The 11,829-nt window shown below is 33.7% G+C and overlaps 1 protein-coding gene across 1 annotated transcript; it reads right to left on the reverse strand.

Moving 5' to 3' along the window:
* Positions 1 to 380: 380 nt before the first annotated feature.
* Positions 381 to 11,377, reverse strand: LOC115449015. The gene is given in 20 exon segments (XM_030176679.2): positions 381 to 483; positions 485 to 642; positions 724 to 903; positions 1,271 to 1,439; positions 1,512 to 1,580; positions 2,175 to 2,229; positions 2,231 to 2,561; positions 2,638 to 2,820; positions 3,236 to 3,326; positions 4,157 to 4,266; positions 4,339 to 4,502; positions 6,386 to 6,548; positions 6,790 to 6,969; positions 7,489 to 7,657; positions 8,850 to 8,918; positions 9,579 to 9,949; positions 10,161 to 10,343; positions 10,558 to 10,648; positions 10,736 to 10,845; positions 11,160 to 11,377. Coding segments are annotated over 20 exon segments (3,036 nt in total). The 5' UTR covers positions 11,314 to 11,377; the 3' UTR covers positions 381 to 447.
* Between the last annotated feature and the right edge of the window lie 452 nt (positions 11,378 to 11,829).

An 11,829-nucleotide genomic window follows, 5' to 3' on the forward strand; every position in this document is an offset into this window, starting at 1 on the left:
TGCAAATGATATGCTGTATAAACCAAATTAATATTGTTGGAAAAAGTTAGCAATTCAATTACTCTCGACATTGAGATAACCGAAATTAGGCGCTTGGTTAGATATAATTATTACAAAGTGCATCATACATTTAGTACTAGTGTACTTAATGCCTGAAGTAGTCATGATAGCAAACCAACTAGACGGTAAAACTATTCAAGTAACATAGGCGTGTGAAATTGAAGATAAAAGGGATTTAGAGAGGATTTCGCCGCATAGTGTCAACCAAACGGTTCAAAATTGTAATTACAGAAATCTATAATATTATTAATGAAGAAACCACTTTTAAAGGATTAAGAAAAAATTTCGATACCTCGAAATAGGTTATCAACAATAATAAATTCAACTTTATACTGTTTAATATTTTATCATCAGGCATTATGAGGATTTAAGTAGGAATTAGTAACATTATATAATCTTTATAGTACTTATGTTATTTATTTTTTTCTTTCTTAACAAACTTAACATAAACAGGGTTTGTTGTTCTTAATACTAAATCTGCTGTGAATTTTAAATCTTCTGGTTTTGTTACGGGAAGCAACTCATAATGGCGCAGTAATGATGAGATCGCAGACTTCATCTCCAAAATGGCGAATTTTTGTCCTGTAATACAATAATTTATTAAAAAGATAACTTTAAAGAATAACATTCAAAATTCTAGAAAAGTTAAAAAAATGTCCGAACCTATGCAGTTCCTTGGTCCAGCACTAAAAGGTATGTAAGCGTAAGGATGTCGGTCTGAACAGTTTTCAGGTAAGAATCGGTCAGGATCAAACACCAAAGGATCCTTATATAGGTCACCTCGACGGTGTAAGTCGAAACATTGAATGTGACAATATGTTCCCTCAGGTACCCCGTATCCACCTAAAATATTGTTGCATTTAATAATATTATAAATTGTTATTATTGTTGTTTTTGTTATATTTATTGCAAGTTAGGAGTTTGTGGCCTGAAACCTAATAAATAAATCTACCAAAATGGCAACTATAAAATAGCCACTAATGTTTTGGAATATTTAAAATAGTAATATTTTATTGATCACAATAAGTATTCACGATTTTAAACAGCTTAGGTACTTGGCATTTTGTAAGTATGTTAATTTATGCCTTTTAAATATTACAATAATTGCTATCCTTTCTAAGTTTGGAATGTTTATACGTCTCCCGAGTAATTCTAACAGGCTACCAATAAGGGTTGAAAGGTAAACCTTGGTGCATATTTTTATACGTACTTAATGTGACGTCTTCGCTTAATAAACGACCAATGGCTGGAACAGGCGGATACAACCGCAGCGACTCTTTGATGCATCTCTCCAAATACCGCATCTTAGACAAATCATCTAAATCTGCTTGACGTTCAGAATCGCCGAATATTTCATCAATTTCAGCGATTACTGTGTGCTAAAAAATATTATTATATGAATTTACGTAACAGAAATAGTTCAGTTTCAGTGATTTTGTATGTCTATTTACCTGGATAGATCTATGATTTGCAAGTAGCATCAAAGTGTAAGTCAAGGCAAGTGCAATAGTATCATGTCCCTGTAAAAAAACATAGACTTTAATCTTATCCCTTGAAATGACAGAACCAATATCCTTATGGTTAGAACAACCAACAACTTAGTCCACCTTGTGATCATGAAAGCTGCAGTCTTCGGACTTGGGAGTAAAATAAAAAACAAAAAACCGCGATTAAATCCGAAAATTAGTTTTATTTCTATAGTAAGCTCATTTTTCTTTTACAAGCAACAGGAAGCAAGCCAACACAAATATTTTTTTATGATGAGCCCTTAAAATCGTTTTTTTTAATGACTAATCTCATAAATACTATGGTGATCCAATCCAAAAAGGAATACCGGACGTTACTGAATTCAGAGCGTATATATATTGAGGCTACCACTGCATTAAGTGGAGTATTGTATGTATTACTGTACTGTAATGGGTATTTGTGCTATGCGCCTCATTTTAGAACAAAGCAGCTTACATAATACATTGCATAAATTGTTTTTAGATATACACTGCACCACAAAGGCAATATCCGCCAATAACTGGTCTCATTTATTGGATCATAAATGCCCAATTAACGCTGTCTGTAAGTTACAATAAAATAGCAAAAAATATAACCAATGGCCATACCTCAAACATAAACGTGTCCACTTCCTCTTGGATTCCGATGTCGTCAATAAATCCTCTTTTGTGCTGTTATAAGAAGATCTAACATTGCAATCTTTTTGTTTTTCTTGTAAACATTATTATCGTCAATATCACTAACCCCAAACATATTAATACCGTATTTTTCAACATATTCTTTTCTGTCTTTGATGACTTTTGTAGTAAAATTGTGAACAACGTCCAAATCTTTTTTTACTTTTCCGAACGTAATTAAATTATAAATGAAATCTGAATGCAAATAAATTCGAGTAATTCTGTATACAAATTGTCTTCCGAGTGCGCAGATAGATTGTTTGTATGACTTCTGCGATTCTTTACTTTCTTCACCCAGGCGAGAACCCATTGCGGTTTCTGCAAATTTTTCAAAATCGTGCTATGAATATGTTACTAAAAATGTAATAACAATATTTCATATAAAATATTTTACCACAAATGGAATACAGAGTATACTCTGAAATAGTAGGTATAATATTGACAGGTTTTCCTAATGATTTGCCGACATTCTGCACCAAGCGCTCGCTGTTGTCTTCCAGAATCCCACAAAACTGACGTAAAATGTTGAAGTGGAACGTGGGTGTGAGTATTTTTCTACGGGATTGCCATTTGGGACCTGATTAATAGATTGTTATTAGTATGCGATGTATTATGTATCCATTTTATTGATGAGAGCCTTAATTATAAAACGTTTAAAAAGAAAAATATTGCACATTTTTTTCATTTGCTATAAACTAGGGTACTAAGGTAATTGTCTGTGGCAAAAGTTCACAATAGATAATTATATTTATGGAGCATTAATATAATTATCTATTTGCGCAAAATTTAAAATCAGATTGTTTTTCAGCTTAGCCACTTTAACAAGTTTGATCGACATAAAACATTTCAATTATTGTTAGTTATCATAAAAAATATAATATAGCAAAATATGCACCATCCGATGATCTAAAGCATTATATGCATAAGCAGCTGAAATAACCAAAGTGCCTATGCAAATGCATATATAAATTAGGAAATGTATAATTGCGCACCTTTACTCAACAGTAACCCATCACGTAACCAGTTTTTCAAGAAATAGTACGGTGGACTCTTTGCATTGTGCTTTGTACTTGAAATTACGACCTGTAATTAAATAATCAGCATAAAATTAAAGGCACTGTTTATAACCCAATAAAACAAATAAAAGACACACATCACGACTTTTATCCCCGAAGAAGTAAACAGAGGTGCAGCCACGGTACCTAATTTTCGTAGTGTGTATTCCATTCATGAATTGAGGGGGCTAGTTGATCATCGTATTGGACCCAAATTCCAGATAGACAATTGAATAAAGAGCATTTTGTTAGTTTACTAACTTTCAAAAGAAACTTAAATTGACTAAAGAAATTATTCTTGAATATTTGCATATTCCCGACCGTAATTCGTGTGCAGTAAATGTATGGAACGAATGCCCTATGTCGTTTACTCGGGGACTGCCTTAATAACAATGCTGATAGGCCAACTGCAATGCGTCCAATACTTACGTAGGTACATATTATGTACCTACTTAGCGATACCGTTACCGAAATGCGATTTTTATAATTATAAAGTAGCCGGCCACGACAGCGCTTTATTTAAACGATCAAGCCAACAAACAATTCAACAAAAGTTATTATAGCAGCACCCGTACAGGAACGTTAATACAGAGTACAAAGATCTTATTCCATAACTAACTTTTGCCTGCGGTTCTGCCCGCGTGAAATAGTTTTTCCGGGATAAATATTTTGCCGCAATAATAGTAGCATTCAGGGGTAATGTAGCTTCAAATTAATGAAAAAAAAATCAAAACAGTTTAATAGTTCGTGACATTAGCGCGTTCAACCAAATATAAAACTATTCTATTTTATAACATTAGTATATATAATTCAATAAAAGGTTAGTGACTTTTGACAAAAATGTGATGTTTTGCGTACCTCTATATCATGCGGCTCGTAAACATTAACAAATGCAATTTGAAACGCCCAAAACCTATTCAACGGTTTCCACGTCTCATAATATTCTCTCATAAAATAAAATAATTGTTCTGGAATTTAAGAATTTTGCACATATTACGTCATTTATTTAATTTATGTAACATATATAAAAATATATTTACCTGGAGATTTTAAGAAATCCAATGCATTTCCAATTATAAAATTATATTTGGAGCCGGGTATTTGTTTTAAAAGACGTGCTTTTTTATTGTTATTAAATAAAATATGAATTAAACACAAGAACAGAGCAAATATTGCTATTATCACAAACATGATATCAACTCTAATGGACAATTATCAATCTTAAAAGCAAACGTAAGCATTTACATTGCTCGAAACGTCATATTATCTGACGCTTAAAATATCGTGTTGATAACCTGCGTACCGAAGGGGACGTCGCGTTGTTTTGCAAATATAAATGAACAGAACATAAATGTTCTGCTTTGGTGAATATGATTAATATTTCAAGGCCAAATTATGTAATTATATAACGTTATTAGTGATAATATTATGGGTTTTTTATATATCAACTAGCTTTTGCTCGCGGCTTCGCCCGCGTGAAGGTGTTTTCCAGGATAAAATTCCACTGTTTGATAAAAGTCTTGCTACATATTTTCCCGGTACTTATAGGTTCAAACTAATTTTATCCCCAATCTATAATTTCAGTTCAATCAGTCGAAAATCTAAGAACATTTATACAAACTTTCATCCCCTATTTTATCCCCTTAAGGGTAGAATTTATCAAAATCCTTTCTTAGGGGATGCCTACGTCATAGTAGCTTTATGCATGTAAAGTCTTAGCCCGATCCGTCCAATGGTTTGGGCTGTTCCTTGATATATCACTGTCAGTCACCTTTGAGTTATATATTATATTAACAACTGAAGTTAGCTAAAATTGAGTTTCTCGAAGCCGACCACTATTTATGTACTATGTATTTTGAAACTATGCAATTTTGTCGCGTTCGCGATTCACTTTCACTTTTGTTGAGTTTCAGAACGCGATATTAGATCCCCCAACGCGCACGCGAATTTGAACTTTATGCAGCGGTAATAAATTACAAATTGACTCTCCATTTTATTTAGAAAACGTTTGTATGGGAAATAGAAAAATGCTGTTTTGAGGATTTTCCCGGCAATTATTCGAATTTTTTCTCACCTTTTAAATCTTCCCTAGACCTCCACGAATAATTCAAGACCAAGATAAGATAAATCCGTTCAGCCGTTCTCGAGTTTTAGCGAGACTAACGAACAGCAATTCATTTTTATATATATAGATAGATAGATATGCAAAAGTAGCTCAAAAATTGTCAATAACGAAAACATGCATTTTAAAGTAAAACAAAAGAAATAATATCGTGAAGCCAACCAAATAACTAATGATATATTAAATTTTGTGACTGTTCAATTTTAGTCGGGTCCGCGATATCACTTTTGTTGAGTTTCAGAACGCGACATTACATTATTATATTCTGTGCTCCAACGCACACTGCTTTGATGTTAGGAACACACCTACATTGCTTAGACAACAGTGAACTTTATACAATAGCAATAAAGCTCAAATTGACTCTACGTATTAGTTAGAAAACGTTTGTATGGGAAATAGAAAAATGCTGTTTTGAGGATTTTCCCGGCAATTATTCGAATTTTTCTCACCTTTTAAATCTTCCCTAGACCTCCACGAATAATTCAAGACCAAGATAAGATAAATCCGTTCAGCCGTTCTCGAGTTTTAGCGAGACTAACGAACAGCAATTCATTTTTATATATATAGATGTATAAATTAACAATGTTAAGCAATGTCCATTTTACTCTTGTTCCAACTTATTTAATTTGTGCCCTTACATCAAGTTTAAAGATCAACGTAAAACGCTCATTTGCATCGTGAACAGTTACTTCTCCCTCCCTTTTCCCTCTCTTTATAGATATTATTTTCTTAAATCCTTGAGTGTAAAATCCTATCACAATTTTATTATTATCATTAATTACAATCGTTCATTAAAATAAAACTCGTATTGATTGTTACTAATATGAATTAATGTATATATAAATAAAGAAATAAAAATAAAACATATAAAAGCAATTGGTGTACTTATATGACACAAAATAATAATGTCTTATTTTATTATAAAATAAAATACGTAGTTTCTAGACCTTGAATCTTGATATAACTAATTTAGCCTCTTCACAAACCTAACTTCAATAGGTTTCGCGTTTCTCAATATTAAATCAGCTGTAATCTCTATATCTGATGGTGTAGTTACTGGCTGTAATTCGAACTTTCGTAGTATCTCTGAAATTGATGATTTCATTTCCATCATTGCAAATTTTTGACCTGAAAAAGAATATAAATACCATTTTTTTATTTAATGCAGTGTATAATGACTACTTAATCCGGCAGTGAGACGGCAACTTGGCATGACCGGAGAGAAACCAGGTGCAGGACCAACGGCTTTACGTCTTTTCGGACGCTCTGGGTATCACACCGCCCAATTCCTGACTCCAAGCTGCGATTCAGTATTTTTAAAATGGAAAAGCCCAGTCATAATTAGTCTTAATATTATTATGCATCTTACCTATACAGTTCCTAGGTCCCGCACTGAAAGGTATATAAGCGTAAGGATGACGACCGGCACTATTCTCGGGCAAAAAGCGATCGGGATTGAAAACCGAGGGATTCTCATACAAATCACTGCGGCGGTGCAAGTCATAAATAAAAATATGACATATCGTTCCCGCTGGAACTGTGTAGTTACCTGTATGTACAAAAGAAAACGGTATTATACACACGCCTAACAATATTAATAAAATTAGTTTTGTTTTGCAGCAAATATTTAACGGACACACTTAAATCAATTGAATTGACCGGCAAGGATCTCTTTTGTATGTGTTTTTAAAAGTCCTCTTAAGACCTATGCCTCATCCTCTCCCAGTGACCGCCTCGAGCCGTAAGTGGTTTGCCCTCAACATGGTCACTTAAATTTCAAAGGTTGCGAGCGCCCCAGCCGCTCACCCAAAACTAGACAATGTGTTTTTATTGGCCGACCCTTGCCAGGCTTTGTTAGCCCGACAAAAGCCACGTGAGTCAGATTAAAAAAAAAACAAAAGTTCCTTGCCTTGCCTTCCTCCTTTACGTTAAATTGACAACATACAACGCATTGATAGTTCTCGAAATGTATTATTCAGTCCTCTTCATCTCATGTGAATTACATAAATTTTTAAAATGAGAGTAATAATTCAAAAGCTGAATATCATCAGAGTTTTTAAATACGTACTCAATTTAACGGATTCGTGAATATCGCGACTGATGAAATGTACCGGTGGATAGAGTCGTAGAGATTCTTTGATACAGCATTCTAAATATCGCATCTTGGAAAAATCTTCCATGTTAGCAGGACGAGTTGAATCGCCAAATATTTCTTTTAATTCTGCTACTATTTTATCCTGAAAAGAATATATAAAAAAATTTAAACTAGCCTTCATTTGTGGCCGCACCTATCAAGGTTTTCTTTGTAGGTTCAAGTTTACTCTATGGCAAAATCGGTTTAGTGGTTTAACCATGACAAAATATTAAATACATAGCTATTTTCGATATCAATACCTTCAGTGGATTGTGATGACTTGTCATTGGTGATGTTTGTATGTCCACATGTTTATTATTAATTTAGTAAGATGATAAGGAAATGTAGTAAACATTCGTTTAAAAAAATACTAGTGCTCTTTAATAATAATATAATATCAGCCCTATATTATATACTTGCCCTCTGCTGAGCACGGGCCTCCTCTACTACTGAGAGGGATTAGGCCTTAGTCCACCACGCTGGCCTAGTGCGGATGGTAGACTTCACACACCTTCGAAATTCCTATAGAGAACTTCTCCGATATGCAGGTTTCCTCACGATGTTTTCCTTCACCGTTAAAGCGAACGATAAATTCACAAAGAATACATACATGATTTTAGAAAAGTCAGAGGTGTGTGCCCTTGGGATTTGAACCTGCGGACATTCGTCTTGGCAGTCCGTTCCACACCCAACTAGGCTATCGCCGCTTTTTTAGTAGTGCTCTTTGCGCTGACTCATTTTTACAAGGTTCTATGTTATATTTAATGTGCAAATTCAATTATAAATATTAAATAATTCTAAGCACTTTTTCAGTAAATATTTCCAACAATCCCGAAAGATTAAGGAGTACTATGAATTATTGTCTTTTCTAATTTTTACCAACATGAAAACCTATAATCTCATTTTTGCAACATAAGTTAAAAAAATACATAGGACTTTGTTATAATCAGCAAGCGATTTATCCCTGTTTAGTAGTATATTCTACATACATGTAGCATCATTACTTTTTGCATTTTTAGGGTTAGTACAACACACACATTTCGCCAGCTATCGTAAGTTCCATGTAATAGGAAGCGAGCCTATTATACATTTACCGGGCATAATTCCAAACTCTGAGCTTATGCTGAGCAGAAATCCCAATATTACTATGCCCGAATCGGAATTCGAACTCTAGATCTTAGCCCGATGGTCATACCACGTGTGCAATACAAATACGCCACCAAGGCTATATATTATTATAATGTTTTATTTACAGGTTAAAAGCAAAACAATTACGAATTGTAAATAAATAGTACCTGTATGTCACTGTGGTTCGCCAGCAACATTAAACAAAACGATAATCCTGCGGCAGTAGTGTCATGACCCTGCAAATAAATATAAACAAACATTCAACTTTTTATGATCTAGATTCTAGTACGATGTGTGTTCTTTGCAAACCGTTCTCCTTTTCTCTCCTTCAATGGTCTAGAGGTCGTTAAGATTATATTTTCTAGAATATCACAAAAGATTCTCTTAGAATAAAGATGATACAAAATTAGGTCTCTCATATGTGAGAGTCCCCCTGGGTAGGTACCAACGCAATGACTATTTCTGCCGCCAAACAGCAATGTGTTGTCACTATTTTGTTCCAGTTTGAAAACATTATAGCCAGTGTAACTACTGGCATAGTGAGACATGTCTTGGGATAGCAAGTGCAATGGAATACCAAATAACACATTGTAACTCAAGGTGTTGGATGGTGTTTCTACTGTTTATGGACGGTCGTATCGCTGACCATCAGGCGAACGGCGGGCTCATCTTGTCATTCAAAGCAATAAAAAATATATCCTGTAAGGCGTAAAAAAATTTTAACGCCGTCACTTTAAATAAGCACATAAAAGGATTTTGTTGCTTGCACATTTCTTAACAGTTTCCATGGAATTCATGCAGAGGCCAAGTCTGGGAATGAGGTCAATGCGTCCCTCAAATTTGGAATAAACCTTTTGTAATGCCATGATTAAATGAATAATAAAAGCAGAATTCACCTCAAACATGAACGTGTCAACTTCTTCTTGAATACCTTTGCTGTCAATACGGCCATCTTTTTCTGCTGCTATAAGCATGTCTAACATGGTTGTTTTCTTAACGTTATCAACTTGATTTTCATTAAATGTATTTCCATGCTGTTCTACATACTTTTTTCTATCAACAATAACACGTTGTGTGAAACTGTGTAGCGCTTTTAAATGCTTATAAAATGATCGTCCCTCAATCGTTTTAGCAAATATAAAATCATAATACATATATATTGTTATAAATCTTTTGTATAGTGAATGTCCAAGTTCGTATATGGCGTCTTTATAAGCTTTTCCAGCGTCTGTCGTTTCTGCGTTTAATTGGGTGCCCATAGCCGTTTCTGTAAAAGTAATCCCAAATTATTAATTGTATTGTCGAGTCTTTTTAAGTGGTCTCTAACAATTGCCTTAAGCTTACATAGAACCTTAAGGAACATTTTAATGGTGATACTAAATGCCCGAATTGACAAACATTATTTAGTTAAGTACAGAGCAATGGCAACAAAACATAGGCCGGACCTGCCGACAATGAAAAAACCTGTATATATTTACCACAAATAGAGTTGAGTGTAAATTCGGAGATGACATGCACCACGTTAATAGTTTCTCCTGCGGCTTTTTCCAGTGTTTCCACCAATCGCTGACTGTTCTCTTGTATAGTACCACAAAACTTTCGCAAAACGTTGAAGTGAAATGCAGGTGTTAGAATCTTTCGACGTTTCATCCATTTGTCACCTAAATTTTATAGGGACAGAAAGAAATTAAGTAAGTATAACATAAAAACGTAGGTTGTGATTCTGTTTATTACATCAAAAAAAATTTTTTTTGTTTTTATATGCAATTACATTTTAAAGTCCTGCACATAAAAATAAACCTTGATTATTTTTGGTTATACTATCAATATTACTGTAGCGGCACTTATATCTAAGAATTACTTGGTTTTTCATACCTCGACTTATTAATAATCCTTCGCCAAGCCACGGTTTCAAAAATTTGTAAACCTCACTCTTTCCATGATACTTCATACCTGACAGTAATATCTAAACATAAGTAATGTATGAAAATTATAAACAACTATAATTTCAAAATGGGTCAATATATTTTCAAAACTATACATAATTAGTTACCTCTATATCCTGAGGGTTATATATATTGACAAATGAAAAAGGAAAAACCCAGAACCTGTATATACCGTTAAATGTTTCTGCATATTTTCTTGCCAATTTCATTAAATCAACTGAAATGAGATGTAACAAGTTAAATAATTGATAAAAGTTTTAAGTTATTTCAAAAGTGGTATGATTATTCTTCCACGGAATATAAAGGCCGGCTAGATAAAGGTAGCAACATTGGCTTGGAGAAAACCAACGTGATTTCATATATACGAGAGGTTCCTGTTGCGTTTCGTACGGTGAGAGAAATATTTGGAGGCGCATAAAATTGCCCTTCCGAATCGCAATTCCTTTCCTAGAAGGTCAGCTATGAATCCAGTCACTCAATATCAGGTAATCCACTTGCTTATTAACCAGACACAACAAAAAACACAACCACCTGCAGAAACTAAAACTTCAGGTAAATTTCCTATTATGAATCGGTCTGGTGGTCCTGGAATTTTTTTTAGTTCTCTGGCTTTTCCATTATAATTAAATATCAAATGTATTACACACAAAAATATCGTAAAGGACAATATTATCATTAAATACATTGTGTACGCACTACTGTCTGAACACTGTCTGTTCCGCAGCGCTTTACACGTCCTAACGAACTATTATCAGTATCTACGCTAAGAAAAAAGTTATCAAAAGGTCATGTTATTAAGGGTTGTTCCTACCAACACAATACGTGTGTTGCAGTAATATAATTTCAATATATTTTGTCCGAGTTACTGGCCTTAGTATTCAATGCTCAATTGTACGTCCCGGCATCACCCTGATATCAGTAGAAATTTACAAAGCTTTTTTAGAAGTAGACCTATGATACTAAGCTTATTTTTTGTTTGCATGCTATTTATTATTTAAGCATAATTTGTGTGCATAACTATAATTTACTGTAACACCTTTTTATGTCATGTTTTTGGCGAATAAATTAATGTCATCATATTGTATCTTTGTTGTATAAAATGACGGCTTGAAGACCGCTCTTTTTGGGAGAAGGCTTGCGTGGAATACAGGCCTAACATCTAGAAGCCCCTTTAATTTATATCAATAAAGTTAATTTTTAT

The sequence above is a fragment of the Manduca sexta genome, chromosome 25 (genome assembly GCF_014839805.1).
Source record: "Manduca sexta isolate Smith_Timp_Sample1 chromosome 25, JHU_Msex_v1.0, whole genome shotgun sequence".
Taxonomy (NCBI): Eukaryota; Metazoa; Arthropoda; class Insecta; order Lepidoptera; family Sphingidae; genus Manduca; species Manduca sexta.